Source organism: Lontra canadensis, unplaced genomic scaffold, assembly GCF_010015895.1.
Source record: "Lontra canadensis isolate GAN:19392208 unplaced genomic scaffold, GSC_riverotter_1.0 scaffold9, whole genome shotgun sequence".
NCBI classification, from domain to species: Eukaryota; Metazoa; Chordata; class Mammalia; order Carnivora; family Mustelidae; genus Lontra; species Lontra canadensis.
The window spans coordinates 31,410,164-31,434,445 of record NW_022631003.1 but is presented as its reverse complement, the minus strand read 5'-3'; the positions used below and the strand labels follow the sequence as shown (position 1 = coordinate 31,434,445).

Here is a 24,282-nt window from a genome sequence, read left to right as displayed (position 1 = left end):
AGGAAGAGACAGAGCTAGAGACATCTGATGCATATTATGAAGACTCTCGGGCACCAACTTAAAGAACTGAGTTATTCTCCAGAGAAGAAGAGAGCTAGTAAAAGAGCTAGCGTATGTGATTTAGAAGAATCCTTAGGTTGGAATGTGGAGAAAAGGGCCAAAAACGGACTCAGGGAGACCAGTCAGAAATTTATTGTAGGGAGTGAACAGGAACATCCAAATTCAAGAGATATTTAAATGGTAAAACCTTTAAGGCCTGTGATTGAAACTTTGTTTCTGAGACAAGCCAACCATTCAAGAAGAGATGATTATTGGTTTTAAAAAGGTTTTTTGATCTGACCTGTAATCATTTCAAGTAAATTCAAAACTCTTTGGGAAACGCCTACTGTTTAATGCTAAACTTTCTTGGACACTAAATTTGGAAAAAGTAGAAAATAGCATCCCTGCAGATGAAGGAAGTGGGAAAAGGAAAAGAAATCTGAATTCAAAATTTGGCTCAGCAAGCTATAAGTTGTGTGATCTTGGGCAATTTCCTGGGCAAAACAGTGATCATAATAACTAATTGCTGGAGTGCAATAAGGATTAAAAGTAAAAGTGTGTCATTTATTCTTCTCCTACCCCCTTGAAACAAGATGGGATTGGGAGGGAAACAAACCATAAGTGACTCTTAATCTCACAAAACAAACTGAGGGTTGCTGGGGGGAGGGGGGTTGGGAGAAGGGGGGTGGCATTATGGACATTGGGGAGGGTATGTGCTATGGTGAGTGCTGTGAAGTGTGTAAACCTGGCGATTCACAGACCTGTACCCCTGGGGATAAAAATATATGTTTATAAGAAATAAAAAAAAATTTAAAAAATTTAAAAATAAAAATAAATAAATAAATAAATAAAATTTAAAAATTAAAAAAAAAAAAGAACTACAAACCGCCGGTATAATCTTGGGTGACTTTGCATGTTTTGCATTTCAACTCTCAATAAAGAAATAAATTTTGCTTAAAAAAAAAAAACTGAGAAGTTGTGGAATTACATCAAAACTGATTCTTTAAATGTGATTTTTTACAGAACTAGGTGATGAAGTAAAGCTGAAAGTTATCCATTCATCGTGTCCTAAACACTGATAACAAAATAAATCGGATTTACATATTAAACCAAAAAAAAAAAAAAGTAAAAGTGTGCGGGACTCCTGGGTGACTCAGTCAGTTAAGCGTCTGCCTTCAGCTCAGGTCATGATCTCAAGGTCCTGGAATTGAGCCCTGCATCAGGCTCTTTCCTCATTGGGGAGTCTGCTTCTCCCTCTGCCTGCTGCTCCCGGTGCTTGTGTGTGCTCACTCTCTCTCTCTCTCTCTCTCTCTCCAACAAATAAAGTCTTAAAAAAAAAAAAAAAAAAGTAAAAGTATGCAAAAGATCTAAAGGTCTGTTCGGTATTGAATATAAATAATACATCCCTTTTATAGTAATGTTTTGCCAATGTGTAGCCTGGCACATGGTAGAAACTCAGTATAAAGTAGATATATTACATAGTTACTCTCTACCTATTTTTAGACATACATTTGAGTTTTAAAAGGAACATGATCTAACATAGATCCTGTGTTTGAAACTTTCTGGATAATGAAGAGAGGATTAAGCTCAGAGAGGGTAAAGTCCTTTTAGGCTTTATTCATAAGTAAAACTGGACAGTTACATAGGCATTTTTTCTAAAACTTATAAAAGCTTAAAGCTGGCGGCGGTGGGATGGGGGAAGGGGGCAACAGGTGCATTAAGCCAGAAAGAACTCAGAGGCAGAGCCAGCATAGCACAAAGCTGCAGGAGAACCAGACTCAGAAGATCAGAATGTCACAGAAATTCTTCCTTCATAACTGAAGAAGAAGAGCCCAAAAAAGACTTGCTTCCCAAAACAGGTTTGTGATGCCAGTGATTCTGGGGCATTTTGAAGTAGGCAGCTTCTAGAAATTTTTCCTATCTAGAACTTGGTTGTATGTTTTATGTTTTAAGGTTGTTTTTACTTTTCTCCCTAATCTCTATTTCCTATGAGATCATAATCATTTTTATTTTTCTTTCTAATCTGCATTTCCTATGAGATCTTAATCTTGAGCTACAATTTTTCTAATCACAGCTTTTTTCTGGAAGATTCCTATGGTGGATACAGTGATAGTCCTGCCCAGATGCCCTTTCAGGGATAAGGGACAATATATGGTCTCACCTGCTAGGAGTGCTACTCATTGAGTAGCTACGTTGAGGATAGCCCTCAATTGTCAGCCCTGTGTGGGGACTGAGGAGTCTAAAGAGAGCTGCCTCCAGTGACACACCCGTTGCAGGGCAGCCCATGGAGGCATAAAGGCTCAGCCCCAACCCTCACTCCAATGGCAGACGACTCTGAAAGAACATCCCAAATGCAGACATCTCTCCTCACCCCAGAGTTTGCCACTAGGTCGGCATCACAACCCGATTTCTCCCTTTGCCCGATCCTGCTCCTTTCCCTTCCATTTCACTGGCATTGATCCTAAGAGTCACCTAATAATACCTCCTTCATGTTAATCTCTGGCTCAGGGTCTGCTTCCTGGGGAACACAACTTACAATAAATAACTCCAGAGATTCAGGGATGTTGCTATCACTGTTGCTGCCATTGTTGTTATTTAAAAATCAGTGGAAGATGGGCACCAGGGAGTCCCAGTCACCTGAGAAGCCAACTGTTGATTTCAGCTCAGGTCATCATCTCAGGGTCCTGGGATGGAGCTTTGCGTTGGGCTCCGTACTCATCGGGAAGTCTGCTTGAGGGTTCTCTCTCTCTTATTCTCTCTCTCTCTCCCCCTCTGCCCCTCCCCTCTCTCTTCCTCTCTCTCCCTCTCTCAAGCAAATAAATAAATAAATCTTTTTTTTTAATTAGTGGAAAAATCTCAAGGTGTTAGGAGAACACGCTCATCTAAATGGCACTCACATACACAAAGGGACAAGAGAAACCCTAGCTCTGTGAAGAGGATTACATGCGTGTCTCTGCCTCTTCTTGGAGTCAAAAGCTTCCTTTACTAGAAATACATGATTCTGATGGGAAGAAGGAGAAGGCAGAAGGGAACAGCAGACAGGAAGTAGGGAGATGTGAGGAACAAGACACATCCTGGAGATAAGACAGATATGTTTGAAGTGAAGGGACATCCCTGGAAGCGGAGATGAGGGGAGACAGGTCAAAGAATAAGGCCATCCAAAGGAGACTCTTGAGAGGGAGAATGGGCAAAAAGAAGTCCAGAGATCCCTGCAAGAGATTTTCACATGATGAATGGTAACAGTGGTATCTTCTCCCTACAGGTAATCTTTGCTAACACTTCTGAGCACTGTGAACTCCCCCGCAAACTTACATCCTTTATAGAGACCTGGATAGAGCTCAGTCGGATCAAAAATTAAAAGAAGATGAAGGCACACTTGAAAGAGTCTTGAAAATACAAGCTGCCTTGGACCTTGTACTGGCTGCCCAGGAACAGGCATTGTACTAAACCTTACTTCTGTTTGTTATCACCCCACCTGTAATGTCCTCAGCCTCACTTGCATCCAGGTAAATCTTGGCTTTCTTGCTTATATGCTTGCTTGCTTTTTTTGTGATACACTCTGTATTCTTAGTGAACGAAGACTTCTGATTTCAAGGCGTTCTAGCTGGTGGCTTTACAAAGAGCTATCACCGCTATTAGCCAGGAGACAAATGCCTCGTGGATACTGGCTAAAAGGAGTGTTTTGCAACACACGTTAAAAAGAAGATTCAGTGAGTGAACACACTAATCTTCAAAGACTCTCAGTTTTGAACTGAAAGAGACCATAAAGCTCACAGTTAGACTAACCATATTTTATAAAGGAAGAAACTATTTTCTGGTAGCTATTTTTCCTGCAAATACTTTCTTCCTTTCCCACCCATATAACAATATTAAAAATGTTTCTGCTCCACCTCCCATCTCCATTTCCCTTCTTTTGAACAGCAACTATGCTGCCAGAAAAAGCATATTTCAAGATGGATCATGTAAAGTCCCTTCCAAAATGCTCCCCACCCCAGCAAAAAAAAAAAAAAAAAAAAAAAAAGTTGAACTGAAGAAATGGCTAGTTGTTTTCCACAAGATAGACAGTCAGCTTGCTCTTAGTCTCTTCCCCAAATCTCCTGGGGCAAGAGATGCTCCCAGACAGACACACATCCAAAGGGCCTCTTACCACCTGCCTGTCCTATCTTTCCCTCCCCTGGGTGAGACCCACAGGACTCAAAGTCACCCCAGGGGAGCTCCAGTCCTTTCAGGACATTGTGGTATCTGTTTCTTATTCTCTAAAACCACTTTCAGCTCCAAACCCAAGCCCCAAAGAAAGGGAATCCTAAAAGTAAATGGGATTCTCCATTTGACTTTTGTAGCAATTTCCCATTTTCAACACCCTAACATACGTACACCAACCAAAGAGATTGTCTGGTCACTGATTAGGAACTGGCCCACATTTCAGGGCTTGACTATAGGAACTCCCAAGAATCTGAAGTTGTAAAAAAAAAGCAAAATGGTAGAAGATTACAAGAAACTATTCGGCTCTTATTTGGTGTTTTGGTAGTTTTCTGATATATCGCCTTTTCAAACTCTGGTAAGTTCAAGGCCAGGGAGACAACTGTGAAAAGAAATGATAGTCTTGGCCTAGACCCTAACTAGGTTGACATCATACCTTGGGTTAAGACTTTACTGCTCCATGTTGGAGGCTTAAATTTGAATCCCAGTCCCATCCAAACAACAAACAGACAAGTGGAAAGACATTGATAGGATAACTAAATACTGAGTTAGGCCCAAACAAGACTGTGTCACATTCTGCATTCTGTTCAAGTGAAGACAAGACTTTCTCTCTCACTACGTGGAGTTAACATGTTATGTTGTTCATTAGACGAATGTAAGTTGTATTCACATTTGTTCCAAATATTTGAATGACTCTCTAGGAAAACAAAATACATCCACCCCGCTATAAAAAAGTGATCTTAATCAGTAGTAGCATCAGTCCTCGGATTGTACATCCTTCAGCAGGCATAAAGAGGAAGAAAAGTATAATTTTTTAAATAGAATGTACTTTCAAAAGTATATTGAAATATCTGACCTATCAGCCAGAGAAAGACAACATCACATGGTTTCATCCATATATGGAATTTAAAAAACAAAACTGATATAGGGGAAGGGAGAAAAAATAAAATAAGACAAAATCAGAGAGGGAGACAAACCATGGAGACTCTGAACTCTGGGAAACAAACGGAGGGTTGCTGGAGGGGAAGAGGATGGGGGAGGAGGAAACTGGGTGATGGGCATTAGGACACTTGATGGAATGAGCACTGGGTGTTATATGCAACTGATGAATCTCTAAATTCCATCTCTGAAACTAATTAAATTGAATTTAAATAAAAAATTTTTAAAGAAAGAAAATATCTGACTTATCAGCCAGCATATGCATTGGCTTTTCACTTCTATACGTGACAAAGAGCCCTGCTTGACATAATCCTCCCACCCAAAAGATCAATTACACTGAGCGGTGCCTGCGTATTCTAAATCACTGAGAGCAAATGATAGGTATTAGGCAAAGCAAATTGACTCAACAGCATAGCCTGCTGGGAGTGAATACATTTGTCTGAAAACAGTATTTCTTTTCATAAGTGAGAACAGAGCCAATGAAAGGTATGGAATGTGTGGTTCTGAAGGTCAGGACCTTCTATATCACTATAGCACAGGACAGGACAGTGCCCTCTCCCAGCATCTCTACATTAGTATGCCTGCATCATTTTCCAAACGGACCCCCTCGATGGCACAAAAATGAAAAGCTGCTTCTGACCTAGCAATTTCTGCCGAGGATGCCAACGGAAAGCCACAGTGATGGTGAGTAGTCACAGTCTGGGGGCTAGATTCAGACCCACAACCAACTCTAGGATAAGGATGACTCACAGGGGCACAGAGTGGGCTGCACTGTTCCCAAGGACCGAAAAGAGGAAAACGTCTGGAATTGCCACTTTCCAACCCAGCCATCCCCAGAATTTCAAACACTAATCACTGACATCTAAACCCACAGGATTTCCCAGAAAAACAAATGAATGCTACAGGTGCACACCCTCCACGGCAGGCATCACCGAGGCCCGCACGAAATGGAACTCCAGGAACTCTAAGCCCTTTCCCTCTGGACATGCCTCTTCTTCCGCTCCGCTGTGTCTGACCTACCAAACAGCTACCAAACACATTTCTCTGAATGTCCAACCCCAACCGTGCTGGAGCAGAATTAGTAAGCGGTAAGTAGATCAGAAGGATAAAAAAAGACCTGGTTCGATTGCACAAAATTTTCCAGACACGGTATGAGATGAGAAGATTATCATCGCTTACTTAAAGGAACTGGTTCATCTAGCAACAATGCTTATAAAATTACTCCTTATTTTTAAAAAATTGTGCTTTGCAAATGACTTCCAACTGAATAAGGTTTCACTAAAATAGGAAAATTTAATCCAGATCATTGAAATATAAAAGAGCCAATATGATGCTACACTGGGTATTATTAATTTGGCCACATTGCTATGGCTCCCACGAGTTGTCCTTTCAAGTAACAGTTCTCCACCACCACCACCACCACCACCACCACGCCCCCCCCCGCCCCGCCCAGGTACTTTCCACAGTCTGGGATTTCCTCTCTGGCATCAACCTCTGTCTCATCCTGTACCACAGGAATTTTTCCCAGGCCTGAAAATCCTGTCTCCACATTTGGAGATTCCAGAAATGTGTTCTCTCTTGCTTCCTTTGTTAAGAATTTTAAGAGTCTAATAGAACCTTTGTTAGGAATTTATAGTCTAATAGAACTCAGCTATAATAACACACCTCCTAGAACAAAAGATAATGCTTTAAGTTTGAGGTGTCATCTTATATATAATAAATCATTTTCCTACATGGCTCATAATTTAAGTCGTTAACATGTTGTTTTGAAACACTTTCAAATTTATGGGAAGAGTTGCAAGAATAATACAAAGAACTCTTATAATACCTTCTGCCCAGTTTTATGAGATTCTCGAATCTGGCTGTACTTGCATCCTCTCTCTGTCTCTCTCTCTCTATTTACATAAATATATATCTTTCCTGCACTATTTAAGTGTTAGTTCCACACATCCTGACCTTTTGACTCTCAATTCTTCACCTTGTATTCAGTAAAAACAAGAACATCCTCTTACATAACCATAGTACAATTATAAAGTTCAAGAAATCTGATCTACTACCACAGCCTAATATACAATCCATATTCACATTTTACCTATCGTGCCAGTAATGTCTTCTGTAGATGCTATTTTTCCTGATCCAAAATCACATATTGTACCTAGTTATCATGTCTCCTTAATCTCCTTTAATTTGGAACAGTTTTTAGCCTTTCTCTTTCATGACATGGACATTTTTGAAAAGTTCAAGCCAGTTGTTCCACAAAATACCCCACAATTTATACTTGCCTCATAATTCTTCATGATTAACTGGAAACTGAATTTTTGTCAGGGATACTTACCGGGTGATATTATGTCCTTCTTAGTAGCTCACATCTAGAGGCATATGATACTGCTTTTTCCCAATTTCCTTTTGTTTTAAACTCTGTATTTCATTTACTTAGCTTAAGAAATATCCGTATTTATGAGACTGAACCGATACACTTCTAAAACATTTATGAACCAAAATTCTAACCTCAGTTACAATTTTTCTAAAATATTAGCTCATTGGACTGCCTCATGGTAGTCCAATAGTACTGCACTGTCTCTGCACTACTAATGGTACTGCACTCTCTCTGTGGTTTTCCCACAGCTTTGTATATGAAGCTTTCCTGACATAGTGTGCTGTTTCCTGGTTGGTCTTTGACTGATACCCATTTGAGTAGCACTTTCCATAGACCTCAACATCATCATGGCTTTCTAGAAGCTCTGGATAACTAAGGCATCTCACAAGGCACCAAGTAGGAATGGCAAACGATATTAGTCATTTAATGAAGAACATTACGTTTACATTGTATGGCTCAATATTAGTAGCAACATGATACACCCAAGCTTTGTATACTATAAAACTGTGATTTTATCTCTAGATTTTGCTGACAAATACAGATATGATTAATCTAGCTTTATGTCATCATTCCTCAATCAATAAATTTGAAGGCTAGATAAAGAAAAAGGTATTTACTTGGGTATTTACTTAAAAGGGGATAAGCACATTACTTCAGATTCCAAAAATCTAGCCAAAATCCATAAAATCCCTTTCTACCAATTAGGAAAAGGTATTTCCCCAAATCAAGAGACACTGTTCTACTCAACATACGAGTCTTAAAAGGCAGAAACCTCTGAGTCTCAGTTTATACTGAGACATATGTAGATATTTCCCATTGATACAACACAAAGTTTCTTAGAGAATTATAATTGGCTCATAAAAACTATTATGAATTTATTTTAATACTGGAGTAAAATTGAGATGTCTCATATTTTAATAATAGTGTGTGTCATTGTTAAGCACAAATCACACTACACAGAAGTTATTCCATGTAAAACCACTTAGCACATAGAGTACTCAATGAATATTAGCTATGTAGAAAGTATATTTATATAACAAACAATTACAATTATCTAGCATCACTTTTTGCTGACTTCCAAGATATCCCATTGTCCTGGGGCCCTGCTTCACTCCCTGGCTGCTCTGTCCCGGTGTCTTGTGCTGACACTTCTTCTCATCTCCTGGCTCAATGTTGGAGGTCCCAGGATTCAATCTTTAGACCTTATTTCTTCCCAATCAACAAGCACTCCCAAACCGATCTTATTCAGTTTGATATTTTGAGTGTCTTCTATGCACTAATTCTCACATTTATAGTTTCTACCCTGACATCACCCTGAAGTTTCATTCATATATTCAGTTGTCGACATAATATCTCCACATGGATGCCCAACAGGTATTTAAACCTAATGTGCCCAAACAGAAATCCTGATTTTTCCCTCCAACCCCCTCATCCACCAGTCCTTCCTACCTTGACGATAGTACCACATTCACACAAATGGTAATTCAAACCTAGGAATAGGGGTGCCTGGGTGGCTCAGTAGGTTGAAGCCTCTACATTTGGCTCAGGTCATGGTCTCAGGATCCTGGGATCGAGCCCCGCATCAGGCTCTCTGCTCGGCGGGGAGCCTGCTTCCTCCTCTCTCTCTGCCTGCCTCTCTGCCTACTTGTGATCTCCGTCTACCAAATAAACAAATAAAATCTTTAAAAAAACAAAAAAAAACCTAGGAATAATCTCTGACTCTCCTCCTTCTTATTCCACATTCAAGTCCTATCAGTTAATACTGTCAAATTCCCAATTCATCCCCTTTACCCTACTCTACCACTCTTCTTCTAGTTCATCATCATCATTCAATTCCCCAAAAGCTTCCAAACTATGGTCTTCCTACCATTATGCCCACATCAGTATTCTCCATTCTCTACTCTGCAAGCAAAATTATCAGACCGTATCAGTCCCTTCGCCAATCCTCTCAAAAGATGTGCAACAAACTCACAACAAAATACGAATTCACAGGTCTGCAATGCTCTATAATCCAGGGTTCTCCGACCTTCTCTCCTATTATTGTCCCCCATTTTACTTACCTCAGCCAAAGCGGCCTGCCGGCTACTCCTCCCTCGTGTCAATCTTGTTCTGCCGCAGGGCTGGCTTCCTTGACCTATGTAGGTCTCTGCTCAAATGTTAGAGGTTGCTCAGTCTGTTCTGCCCTCCTCCCCACTTATTCTACCACTCTCCATATTGTCCCACTTTATTTTTCTTCATTGCATGGGATGTTATAGTATATATTCATTTGTTTATCACCTGTCTCCCAGTAGGGAAAAAAGATGGATTCTGCCTCTGTATTTATTAATTATCTGTCCTACTTGTGGCTAAGGACTTTATCTTCTCTATTCCCAGTGAGTAGAACAGTATCTGGTATGTAACAGTGACTCAATAAATTCTTGTTGAAAAAAATGAATCGTTCTCAAATTGCTGATAGAATGATTAAGAAGTCCAGAGATGAATGGAGTCCATGAGAAAATATGAGAATTATAAATAACGTAAAAGAGTTAAAAAATATATATATATATATATATCTCTTACAGGGTAGACAAAGACATGACAGAGACAGTGCAAACAAGATATTTACAAATTTTGAGAGAAAAATAAAACTTTCCTTTAGGGTAAAACTCTGAAAGCAGACTGTGAGCACTGAAACCAAGAGACCAATAGAGAAGATCAATTTCTAACTTATAAAGAACGATTTAGATCAGAGTAAACTGGAGATTATAAAAGGATCATGCCAAGAAGAATCTTTAATATGGACACCTCAACTCCTATGTACTCTCTGGGACTGTTAAGAAGAGTTTCTCATTGGTGAGATTCAGAAAATAGAAACAGGATAGACCACTGGCATGTCCCCTGCTCTTTGATTTACCATTGTTGTTCTTGGCTTTTCCTTTATTTTCATTCAGATATTGTTAATAGGCTTTTATTTTTATAAAATGTTAAATTTATATAAAAGATGCAAGAAGAATACAGAATGCTTATACACCCTTTCATTTTTTTCTCCACGTGCTTTCATAGCAACTCCCCCTACATACCACAACTCTCTCTGAATATATGGTATATATTACAGATTTATCATGCTATGTCTTAATAATCACCATTCCAGACAATTTCACCATGGAGAACTTAGGTTAGTCTTTATTTACAGAATGTTTTCTTGGACTGTAATCTTTTTTTTTTTTGTAAACATATATTTTTATCCCCAGTGGTACAGGTCTGTGAATCGCCAGGTTTACATACTTCACAGCACTCACCATAGCACATACCCTCCCCAATGTCCATAACTCCACCCCGCCTCCAACCCCACTCCCCCCATCAACCCTCAGTTTGTTTTGTGAGATTAAGAGTCACTTATGGTTTGTCTCCCTCCCAATCCCATCTTGTTTCATTTAGTCTTCTCTTGGACTGTAATCTTATATATAAGTTCTGTTCCATGGTTTTAATTTTCTTCTTCAGAGGAACTCCAATTATTCATATGATGGCTCTTCTTTGCCTTTCTTCCATTTCAACCATTTTCTTTCTGATTCTTTTTACCTGTTTCTTCATATCGCTGACATTCTCATTATTGTTTTCCTGCCTTTCTTCAATGGTGCATATTATACTTTTCTTCAAATCTATTCTTTTCATAATGTAATTTAGTCTCCAGATCTAAAAAGAATAAAGTCTACCATTTTATTCTCTTTCTTTCCTGTATCCAATAAACTTTCATTTCATCTCCTCCTGATTTTTTGGTCCATGTCTAACCTGTTTTTTAATCTATGATTCAAGGTGGTTTTCAAATCCCAATTTTTGTTTGAAAATACTTAATTCACTTTAGAGTCTCATGTTACAATTTTCTTTTCTTCCATGGCTGGTTTTCAGAGCAGAATCTCCATCAACTGAAGTGTGTTGATTCTCCATTCTATTTTGATTTTACAGTAGCATCATATATAGGAGGATTGATTTCATGTCTGCATTTCTTGGACAAGTTTGAAAATCTGAGCTGGTTCACATAAACCTCAGTTCAAGAACACCCTCTCCTGTCAGAGTGGCAAAGTGCAATTCCTTTAAAGTCTAGCTCATGGTGGGTGGCAATGGAAAGGAATTACATACATTTCCTTCAATTTTTTCTTTTTGTTTATCTTATGGAACTTGGGATTTCATCATCTTGCTTCTTTTTCCCTTCAACATGAGATTCCAAAGGATGACTCTCCCTCATCCCTAGGAATGAACATTAACCCACTTCATCTCTAGAAGCATTGCATTTCCACAGCTGTTACCTGAGTACTGTTAATCCCCCTCCTTTTTACTCAGTGCTCTTGTCTACAAGATTCTACGTCAGTATTTTCACACTTAGCACAGACTATCTTTCTGAGGGTGATTTGAGGGTGATTTGCAGACAATATCTTTTTATCTCTTCTGCACAGTTTTTCTAAAACCTTCTGTCTACAAAGGTTTGCAGTGAGAACCTGTGAGACAGCTCTACTGAAAACTGATGCTACATTTCTACTTACACCTAATGTTTGAATTGTCCTCTGTCTCCTAGCTCTGCTGAAGGTGAGGGATTTATATGGTTAAATTTGCTTCTTATTGGTCTCTACAGATTTCTGGAAAATGTAGAAATTATTAAGATTTAGGCAGCAGTAATTACTTCAGCTACCTGTAAGTTCCTCACTTAATCTTCCTTAACCAGATATTTCTGGTTAAGGAATATTAAGTAAATACATTAAGTATGAAATTACATTTCTGGTTTAACTTTTTCAACTCTGTAGTGGAGACTCCAGTGGACACACTGTGCTCTACCCAGGTCCCCTCTTTAGAGTTAAGGCACCTTTTCTCCCAGTTGAGGAGAGCATCATAGTTGCTGACCTCCCATGACACCTCTCACTAAGAATGACCTTCAGCCAAAGGAAACTGTCTTACCCAGGGATTCACACCCCACTCCATGAATAAGCCATCAACCAATGGCTGGCTGATGCAAGAATACAAAATTCAGTACCTTTACCTTAATTTATGACAACTGCAAAGGGCCACTCTGCTCTAAAGCTAACCTGTAGGATCAGCTGATGTCTCATTTATAAATGCAGGGTGGATAAGATACTCCCGTTGCCAATCCTACCTTCCTCACTTCCTTAGAGGTGTATATCCTGAACACATTCTTCAATAGACCCTCTGAAAACAATTCTCTACCTCTCACTATTTGCAAAGCATCCAACCTAAGACAACCACCATTAAAAAAAAAAAATTATTCTGTTATCAGATAGGCACTGTTGTAAGAACCTTGAGTATACTGTATACATCCATTTAATTTTCATAAGGAAGATGTGGGGAAGATACTATTATTATCATCTTCATGTCTCAGATGAGAAAAGAAACTCTTAGAAAAAATAAGTACCTTGCCTAGGTTAATAAATGGTAAAGGCAGGATTTGAATATAGCACTCTGACTCAAAAGCCCATTCTCTTATCCTCTTCACTATACTGCCTCTCCCACTGGTTTTTCATTCACTGCTTCTCTGGTATGACCATTACCGTTCCAGTTCTTTGCATTTCTCTTTGCCCTGCTATAAAGCAGAACCGGCATATGACACATACCAAAATGATCACAAATATTAAGATGTTTTTATTTTTAACACATAATATTTTCACTGATGGATTAGCCATAACATTAGTTGCCAAAGATGGAACTCATTGATCTATGACTTTTTCTTCTAAATTTTTAATTTATAAACAGAGAAGAAAGTTTATAAATCCAGCCTATTATCACTTAGTCCCATTATAGAATCACTGTTCATTTGTACACATGCATTAGCAAGTACATGTTAACAACCACTTCTCCATAGATTTGTTTTTATCCTACCACAAAAAAGATCATAATTTTTCTCAAAAATTCTATACTGCCAAAAGCAATCTATACTTTCAATGCCATCCCAATCAAAATTCCACCAGTAAATTTTTAAAGAGCTAGAACAAACGACCCTAAAATTTGTATGGAACCAAAAGAGACCCCGAATTGCTAAGGAAATGTTGGAAAAGAAAAAGAAGACTGGGGGCATCATGTTGCCTGATTTCCAGCTTTACTACAAAGTTGTGATCACCAAGACGACATGGTACTGGCACAAAACCAGACACATAGACCAGTGGAACAGAATAGAGCGCTCAGATATGGACCCTCAACTCTATGGTCAAATAATCTTCAACAAAGCAGGAAAAAATATACAGTGGAAAAAAGACAGTCTCTTCAATATATGGTGCTGGGAAAATTGGACAGCTATGTATAGAAGAATGAAACCCGACCATTCTCGTACACCATACACAATGATAAACTCGAAATGGATAAAAGACCTCAATGTGAGGCAGGAATCTATCAAATTCCTAGAGGAGAACATAGGCAGTAACCTCTTCGACATCGGCCACAGCAAATTCTTTCAAGATATGTCTCCAAAGGCAAAGGAAACAAAAGTGAAAATGAACTTTTGGGACTTCATCAAGATCAAAAGCTTCTGCACAGCAAAGGAAACAGTCAGCAAACAAAGAGGCAACACATGGAATGGGAGAAGATATTCACAAATGACACTGAAGACAAAGGGCTGATATCCGAGATCTATAAAGAACTCCTCAAACTCAACACACACAAAACAGATAATCGTGTCAAAAAATGGGCAGAAGACATGAACAGACACTTCTCCAAAGAAGACATACATATGGCTAACAGACACATGAAAAAATGTTCGTCATCATTAGCCATCAGGGAGATTCAAATCAAAACCACATTGGGATACCACCTTACACCAGTTAGAACGGCCAAAATTAAAAAGACTGTAAACAACAAGTGTTGAAGAGGATGTGGAGAAAAGGGAACCCTCTTACACTACTGGTGGGAAAGCAAGTTGGTGTAGCCACTTCCAAAAACAGTGTGGAGATTCCTTAAGAAATTAAAAATAGAGCTATCCTATGACACTGCAATTGCACTACTGGGTATTTACACCAAAGATACAGATGTAGTAAAAAGAAGGGCCATCTGTACCCCAATGTTCACAGCAGCAATGGCCATAGTCACCAAACTATGGAAAGAACCGAGATGCCCTTCAACAGACAAATGGATAAAGAAGATATGGTCCATATATACAATGGAGTATTATGCCTCCATCAGAAAGGATGAATACCCAACTTTTTTATCAGCATGGACTGGACTGGAAGAGATTATGCTGAGTGAAATAAGTCAAGCAGAGAGAGTCAATTATCATCGGTTTCACTTCCTTGTGGAGCATAAGGAATAACATGGAGGACACTGGGAGATGGAGAAGAGAAGGGAGTTGGGGGAACTCGGAGGGGGAGACGAACCATGAAAGACTGTGGACTCTGAGAAACAAACGGAGGGTTTGGGAAGGGAGGAGGGTGAGGGATTGGGTGAGCCTGGTGGTGGGTATTATGGAGGGCACATATTGCATGTAGCACTGGGTGTGGTGCATAAACAATGAATTTTGGAACACTTAAAAAATTTTAATTTAATTTTTAAAAAAACAAACTACTAAGCAGGTGAAGAAGTGGTGATGGGAGGCAGAAATACCTTTCTCTTGTTATAGCAAGTAGTCAATACTGTTGCTAAAAATTAATTTCAATCTCTTAAAAAAAAAATTTCTTACCACCATCTTGAAATTTGCTTAGTCTTTCAAAATATGATGACATGGGGACCTGTACAATATCTAGGATAGCCAGAAGTGTTCTTGTTAGTCTTAACAATTCGCTGAAACTATAAAATCCAAAGTATATAAGATTCCGAGCCAAGTGGACCACCTTAATAAAAAAAGGGAGGGGAAATGGGAAAGAAACAAAAGAAAAACATTACAAACTGAAATTAATATTGATTTTCTTTTTTAAGTAGGCTCCATGCCCAGCATGGAGCCCAGTGGGGGGCTTGAACTCATGACCCTGAGTTCGAGACCTAAGCTGAGTTCAAGAGTCAGACGCTTAACTGACTAAGTCACCCAGGCACCCCTGAAATTAACATTGATTTTTTTCTTATATTAATGCAGGTATTTCAAAACTTTCTAATTCTCTAATACCTAGGAATTAAAATGCCTGCAAAAGCAACCACTGAACTCTGATTTATTCACGTTTATAATCAAATCCAAATAAGGTCAGTTTGCCATCTCTCTCAAAAGCTCAGATGACGGGGCGCCTGGGTGGCTCAGTGCGTTAAGCCTCTGCCTTTGGCTCAGGTCATGATCTCAGGGTCCTGGGATCAAGCCCCGCATGGGGCTCTCTCAGCAGGGAGCCTACTTCCTCCTCTCTCTCTGCCTGCCTCTCTGCCTACTTGTGATCTCTCTCTCTCGCTGTCAAACAAATAAATAAATAAAATCTTAAAAAAAAAAAAAAAGCTCAGATGACAAGATGAGGTAGTCTGGTCCATAGCCAGCAAAGAAGCCAAAAAGAGATTTTAGATGTATTAAGGTGTTTAAAGAAATTTACATAAGAATGATCTACTTAACTAAATATTAACTTATTTAAGTTACAATATCACTTAATAAACCGTTACATTATTGAGTTACTTTAATAAATGGATTTTATACAGGAATTTGTCCAGAAATAAATTGTTCCCTATGCTGTTATGTGGTCTTCTGGACACTGTAAGACATTCTAGGTATAACAGTCAGCTTCTAACATGGTCCCCAAAGTATGGTCTCTTTTCACACTGCACCAAGGATGGACTGTGTGACAAACAGAATACAGCAGAAGTAATGGCATGCCATTTCCAAGACTAGGTTTGAGAAAATTGCATGTTCCATCTTAGCCTCTCTCTCTCTAATGGCTTGCTCTGAGTGCCATGCCATGGCAACCTATGGAAAAGGCAGCCTATGGAAAGGCCTGCATGGCAAAAAGATGAAACCTCTGGTCAACAGCCAGCAAAGAGATATGGCCACCAAGATACACATGAGTGAGCTTAGCAGCAGGTCATCTAGCCAGAGATAAGTGCAACCCCAGTCAATGGTTTTAGGGATTCATGAGAATCCCTGAGCCAGAACCACCCAACCATGAATTTCCAGACTCCTAACCCAGAGAAACTGTAAAATAATAAATGCTTGTTGCTTTCAGCTAAGTTAGGAGGTAATCTGTTATACACCAGTAGATACCTAATACACCAGGTATCAGGTAATGGCATCATTTCTCTAGTTTTGTCACTATATCCCCCAAGTGATATTAAAACCAAAGGTCTTTCAATTCAGTTTAATGAGGCTAAAAATTTCACTTCCATGGAGATGGGGGGAAAATGTATCCAAACAAATTACAATGTATGCAAATTATCTTTGTTCATGAAAAGCAATAAAACTGATACAGATAAGTGAAACCCCCAAAATCCAGGAAAACAGAAGGTAACAGATAATTATAAACCAAATATTTTGTATTGAACATCAGGTCTAATTAAAGCATCAAATCTGTCTTTTAATCAATGGCAGAGGGAATCATACACTCATCAACTAAACAACCCAAATCCAAAAACATCCTAAATATTAGAGGGAAAAAAATCTTTGATGCTCAATGTATCTAATTCTTGACAGGGAAAACTGAATAACCTCACAAATTAATCATTTATATTAAATACCTCAAATGTCAGTTTGTTTTTTTCTTTATCCCCAAAAGGAAAGGGCTGATTTACAACTTCTTTCAAGTATTCTTCAACAAATTCCATTGTCAGTGCAAATTTCCTCTTCATATCATTTCTGGAAGAGTCTGTTATAGAATCGTATCTAGAAAGAAAGAATATAAAGCAAGTTAAATTGAGTGCAATCATTCAAAAATGGGAAAATATATGTACATTAACTCCCCAGCTTCTTAAGTTTAAGTAACTTATTTAACCTTTCTAGATGATTCTACCATAATATTAAGCACTTAAAAAATTGTTACTCCTATTATAAATACAATTTCTACTTATTGGTTTCCAGATGTTTCTATTACCAAGAGTTGTCATTTTACTCTCCAAAAAAGAGTATCTTATTTGTGTTTGATAGACTAACAACCTGGGTGTGTGGGGAGGAGGGCTAAACAAGTTGATAGGGAGGAAGGCGTGCGCATGCCATGATGAGCACAGGGTGATGTATGGAAGTGTTCAATCACTATATTGTACACCTAATATAACAATGTATGTTAAGTAACTGGAATTAAAATTAGAACTTTAAAAAAAATAATTAAAAAATAAAAGCAGTTTAAAAAAAGAAAAAGACTAACAACCTGAGTTTCAACCCAAAAATCCCTTCCATATATTCATTTCAAAGTTGAAGACATTTGATTTTGAGTTCATCTACTGAACGGAAAGTGCTCAGGAAAGGTTTCCAAACATACTCATGAATTGTGATCTTTGTAGGAATTTCGGTCCACAGCCGGGCGTAGCGAACAGGCACCACGGATTCCTGGGGATCCCGGTCAACATGCATGTGGAGCATGAGGCGACAAAAAGATGCTCGGAGGTCAAAGGGCAGGCTCTCATCCGACACACACCGCAGGATCAAATCCACAGAGAGCTGCATAGAAATCTGGTTTATGGCCAGATACTGGCGATCCAAGCACATCCTTGCAAAGAGGTTTAGCTGGTACCTTAAAAATATGAAACATGCTACATTATTTGTCTTCTCTTGATAAAGTTCTTAAACAGCACAATATCAATCAATATCTACCATCTACTTTTATACAACACCAAAATTTCTGAGTGCTCATGACACTGGAGTCGAATTTTTTTCATAGTGAGTGAAGTAATCAAAGGATAGCAAATACACGAAATTGTGTCTACATCTATTCATATTACAATTTCTCTTATTTGTTCCAGCAACAAGTATCTGTTGGAAAATGACATTGGTGGGGGGTCCCTCGATGACTCAATCAGTTAAACATCTATCTTTGGCTCAGGTCATGATCTCAGGGTCCTGGGATTGAGCCCCACATAGGGTTCCCTGTTCAGCGGGAAGTCTACTTCTGCCTCTCCCTCCGCCCCTCCCCAATGCTTGTTCTCTCTTTCTCTCTCTCAAAGAAATAAATAAAATCTTTAAAAAAGAAAAGTAAAGAAAGAAAGAAAAGAAAGCACATTAGGCTCTCCATTTTTGGTTTCCTAGGATTACAAATACACTAAGCCTGAAGGCTATGGATAAAGTACACACAAAACCATCTTACCTTCCCATTCCCAATCAGCTCTGGCCCTAATATCTAGCTTTGCTCTATCTTTAGATCCACTCAGTTCTCGAACCAAATGTGACCTATCCAAATGGCATCAGTTACACTTGGATTCAACGACCTCTGAGATCAAGAATTAGCCTTGGCTTTGTTGCAATACCTGTAGAAATTGGGGAACACAAGGCACGCTTGGCCTTTTTCAGATTCCTGTCATCTGGGCCCAACCTTTCCCAAGGGCACCCGTCAGAGTTTTCTATGCCTTAAATTCAAAGACACCAGCTAGGTTCTTGCTCCCAACATACTGACTTTCGGCAACTACCATGGCGACTTCTGCTGTCAAGTGCCACCACTGAACTTTCATAACTGTACATACCAGCTTCTCTCCAGCCCTAGTACTCCACATAGTTGTAAACATTCTCTACATTCCTGATGGCTCACTTTCTCTGAGGCCACCTCTGCAGCTGGATCAACACACCCAGCTCAGCGCCAGCCCTCAAGTCCAACACCATGGTCCCATCATGTCTGTCATCTAATATTGATCAATCACAGGGAGAAAACCCTCTGCTGCACACCAAAACCAAATCAGTGAAAAATAATCAGAAAACTGCAAGTTGTGCAGGTGGAAACCACAGATGTTACCCTTTATTTTGAAGACTTTAAAAAATATTATATATTTCCACTACCTTAATTTTGACATGACTTTTTAAATTTCCTATTCATAGGCACCTGACTTGTAGAGGTTTCAGAGAATTTTCTCTCAATGAACATGTAAGATTGATAATTATGATTCTTTACCTATAATAGGTAAGAACTTCCAAATCAGCTTTGGTGCCTTCTTTTGCTTCTTGAGCAAGGTGCCTGATAGCTTTGCCATGAGGTTCCTTGTTGCTGTCAATCCAGTAGAGCCAAACTTCTTCATCATCAATGTCATCCGAGAGGATGGAGCTCTCCATGGGGTTGTCTACTTGCATTGAAACCAGCCTTGAAATAAATTATACATACAAAATCAATTAAGGAGCTAACTCACAAATACGACAGGAACTACAATGCTTAGAAATAATGAACGGAAAAAGATTTCTCCCCTATCTGGGCTTACTTAGTTTGAATGAGAATGTCTGCATTGCCTGGGCTCAGCATAAATTTACAGATGAGTTCTTGAGTTACAGGTATAGCAGTGGTATTAGAAACACATAGATCTGACAAATAATCCAAAAACCTGGCAAGAGAAAAAAAAAATAAATTGAACACTAAGAAAAGGTACTTCATAAAATAGCACAATAAAAATATCCTTGGGGATATAATGAAAGTAAGTTTTTATATCTATTTTTAATAGCTCCATGCAACATTTTTTAATATGTCGCTTAGTACTGCATCATTAGAAGCAAATTAAGCATCCAATTATTTGTGCTTAATATAAATTTTGTTTCAAAAAAGGATATAAGTTTTCTTCTATTTATCTGGTGATATTCCTCCCATAGCACTGTGACTTACTATGTTTAGAAAATCAGTTATCTGCCCTAAAATGAGACTATCCAAGAACTGGATAACAAAACAAAAGCGGATGAAAGCTAATGCTGTATTGAGTAAAATAGGAAAACAGCACAGTCAACAAAAGTGGCACAGCCTAGTTGAGTCAAAGGCCCATTTCTACCTTCTAACATTTATTTGCTGTGCTAATTAGGAAAGAAAACTGTCAGTTTGCTTGACTTTTCTGCATTCATTTCTCCCAGATAAAGCTGCATGTGAAACAGAATTGTGGAATATAAGGAAGAGCACGGAGGACATTAGGAGAAGGAAGGGAAAAATGAAGGGGGGCATGGAATCAGAGGGGGAGACGAACCATAAGAGACTATGGACTCCAGGAAACAAACTGAAGGTTTTTAAAGGGAGAGGGTACGGGGGATAGGTTAGCCCAGTGATGACAATTAAGGAGGGCACCAGTTGCATGGAGCACTGGGTGTTATACACAAACAATGAATCACGGAACACTACGTCAAAAACTAAGGATGTACTGTATGGTGATTAACAGAACATAATAAAAAAATTAAAATTTAAAAAAATGTGAATTTGATGGAATACCACAATAGTAGGGAATACTACCATAATATTATTCATAAGTAATTATGGTAACATTCCTTACTATTGGGGTATTCTTGTGCAAATTGCTATCTAGGCTTCTGTTTTCTCATCTCTAAAATGTGAATAATAATTTACAATAATAATCAAGTTGGTGCAGCTACTTTGGAAAACAGTGTGGAAATTCCTTAAGAAATTAAAAATAGAGGTTCCCTATGACCCTGCAATTGCACTACTGGGTATTTACACCAAAGATACAGATGTAGTGAAAAGAAGGGCCATCTGCACCCCAGGGTTCATAGCAGCAATGGCCACAGTCGCCAAACTGTGGAAAGAGCCAAGATGCCCTTCAACAGACAAATGGATAAAGAAGATATGGTCCATATATACAATGGAGTATTATGCCTCCATCAGAAAGGATGAATACCCAACTTTTGTATCAACATGGATGGGACTGGAAGAGATTATGCTAGTGAAATAAGTCAAGCAGAGAAAGTCAATTATCATATGATTTTGCTTATTTTTAGAGCATAAGGAATAACACGGAGGGCATGGGGAGATGAAGAGGAGAAGGGAGTTGAGGGAAATTGGAGGGGAAGACAAACCATGAGAGACTGTGGACTCTGAGAAACAAACTGAGGATTTTGGAGGGGAGGGGAATGGGGTGATGGGTGAGCCTGGTGGTGGGTATTAAGGAGGGCACGTATTGCATGGAGCACTGGGTATGGTGCATAAACAATGAATTTTGGAACACTGAAAAGAAATAAAATAAAATAAAATGAAAAAATATATAATATATTGATAATATTACAACAATATACAACCAGTGTACCTCATGGAAATGTACAAGGACTTAAACAAGACAATGTACATGAAAATATTTTGAAAAACTAGAATTACTATAAAAACATAAAAGATCAAAATGAAAGTCACTCATATTTAAATATGTCTATAAAATGTTTTAATTTCCAATAAGGTAATAACTCTATGATTCATAATTATTATAAAAACAAACCTAACATAGTTTTGTTCATGAAAGTTAGTGATGTGAAAGAATTTCAACTTTTAAGGGGTGCTTGGGTGGCTCAATCAGTTAAGGGTCCATATCTTGATTTTGGCTCAGGTCATGATCTCATGGTTATGGGATCAAACTCCTGCATCAGGATCTTTGCTCAGCAGGGAGTCTTAAGGATTCTCTCCCCCTCTCCCTCTGCCCCTCCCCGCCACTCATGCAGTCTCTCTCTCAAATAAATAAATCTTTTAAAAAAAAGAATTCCAACTTTTAAAATGTTCCAAAAATAAAGCAAAAAGCTCTTTTGCAAAAAAAAAATAATAATAATAATAAAATAAAATAAAATAAAGCACAATCCCCACTAGTAAAGAATACTGCATAACCACTTCAAACCTTGGCTCACGATTTCTCCTGAGTAAACTGACAAATGTTTCTATTTCTTTTGCTGTGATATGTTTCTCTAGTAGTTTTCTGTTGTTGTGCAACAAAGCTGTGATGGTATCTTCTGCCAAAATATCATAGCCAATCTGGGACTGCATGACACAGAAATTCTTAGCAATATATTCCTGCAAAGAAGAAAGACTGTCAGAATATGCTGCCAAACAGCTTAGAAATAACAGGTTCTATTAGACTCAGCAATATCGATTAATTTATTCGTAACAAAAACTCAAATGCATCGTCCAAAGAAAAGCAATAATCTTTCGATAAATATGGTTTTTTGCGAAAGGAAATTGAAACATATGAGCATGTGCCTAATTTAAATTATAATAGAAAGTTATATACGTAGAAATATTTAATGTGGGTACTTACATTCTGAAAGCATAGGTGGGAAAAACAAAAATAAACCTAGTTAAAATAACAATTTCTTTCAACACGTTAAGTTTTACATGCCTAACAGAGGCCCTTCTTCTAATTCACACTAAAAGTCATAACCATTGACTGTATCATAACTACAGAAAGAAAATGACTCTGATATTTCATTCATGAGGCTTGACATCTATCCTGTTACATGAAGAGCCCAGGCTGACTTGCAGTGATTTCTTTTTTGTGCATGTCCGAATCTATTAAATCTTCTATTCAAAATAGAGATAAAATCCCATACCACTTTTTATCTTAAAAAGCTACCATACAAGATAATATGAATAATCAATCACTTCAGTGACCAGGTCATTCATCCCATAAATACTTCTTGAGAGCCTACTACATTCCGGGCTGTTTGAGAGACTAGACATATATATGGCGCCAAACAAGATAGGTGAGTTCTCGTGAAGCCTACCTCCCACTGTGAAAAAAAGGCAGTAAATGAGATAATAAATATGATCCTTTTATATGTTAATAAGTGAAGTGAAACAAAGGGATGGCTTGAGCTGGGATGGAAAATACAGGAATGATCAAAAGGGGGCAGCCATGGGGAGAGAAACATCTAGGTAGGCAGCAGAACCACGTTCTTTGTGCTCTACAAAGGTGGCCCACATAGCTACAGTGTAGTACATGAAGGAGAAAACAAGAGCTGAAATTGGAGAGGTAGGTCCTTGGGAGCCAGGGTAAAGGGCCAAAATGTTATTCTAAGAGCAAGAAAAAGCCAGAGAGTTTCAGTCATGCATGACTTAGTCTGCTCCTCATTCTCCACACTGACTCTTCTACCTTCCAAGTCACTATTGCTCATGTCCTATATTCTGTTTACAAGCAAGAATCCCACACAACCATAGACAGACCTGGTAACTAACCCCTTCCACACTCCACAGTTCTCACTTCAGATTCTTAGGGATTCTCATTGGGAATATATTTCTGGTTCTATCATGGGCATATTTATTGATTGGAAAGTATTTTTGCCTTAGGTAAAATTTACTGGAACCTAGCTACTCCTTGAAAATGATACAGGTTGCACAAATCTAATTATATTCTAAGCAGCAATTTTGTGGCCTTTCAAAATGATAGCTTTATATTGAGTAACCAGTTAAGTAAAGTAAATGTCTTCTGTTAGTGTATCATTTTAAAGACATGTATTGATTTATACACTTTTATGACTATTGTATTCATACCCTAGTATAAGGCAAACCTCCAAGATATTTGATAAATAGATCAAGATACTGATAAAAAATATCAAATCAAGTTAGAGGTTGTCACCAAATTCTATAAATAGTAGTAAATAGACCCTCAACCTTAAAGACCTGGGTTAGCACAAAATCACAAACGAACTCCCTCTTAAGACTCTGTACAATACAGATGAGCTAAAGGAAAACAAGACAATTAGGCAAAAAGTAGAAAGTAAAGCTGCTCTATGCTTAACAAAAGCATTCCTGATTCAAAACAAATGAGAACAAGATTATTCAACTATCACTGAAATTGAGATGGAGCATACATGAGAACATAAGGGAAAACAAAATCTAACCCCCAGTGGGTACTGGTGATTCTTCTACTCTTTTGTCAGCTCAATGATCTACGCCTTGGAAAGAGAGCCCAAAAGAGACAAA

At 38.4% G+C, this 24,282-nt stretch overlaps 1 protein-coding gene across 2 annotated transcripts in view; it reads right to left on the bottom strand.

Moving 5' to 3' along the window:
* ITPR2 (inositol 1,4,5-trisphosphate receptor type 2) overlaps positions 1 to 24,282 on the bottom strand; it is a 483,190-nt gene that overhangs the window by 308,376 nt on the left and 150,532 nt on the right. For both annotated transcript variants that reach the window (XM_032855216.1, XM_032855215.1), the window contains exons 16-21: positions 22,202 to 22,374; positions 19,817 to 19,936; positions 19,516 to 19,701; positions 17,899 to 18,150; positions 17,162 to 17,306; positions 15,204 to 15,354 (exon numbers count right to left, since the gene is read on the bottom strand). In XM_032855216.1, the coding sequence (XP_032711107.1) occupies positions 15,204 to 15,354; positions 17,162 to 17,306; positions 17,899 to 18,150; positions 19,516 to 19,701; positions 19,817 to 19,936; positions 22,202 to 22,374 (1,027 nt within the window). The remainder of the gene's footprint in view (positions 1 to 15,203; positions 15,355 to 17,161; positions 17,307 to 17,898; positions 18,151 to 19,515; positions 19,702 to 19,816; positions 19,937 to 22,201; positions 22,375 to 24,282) is intronic.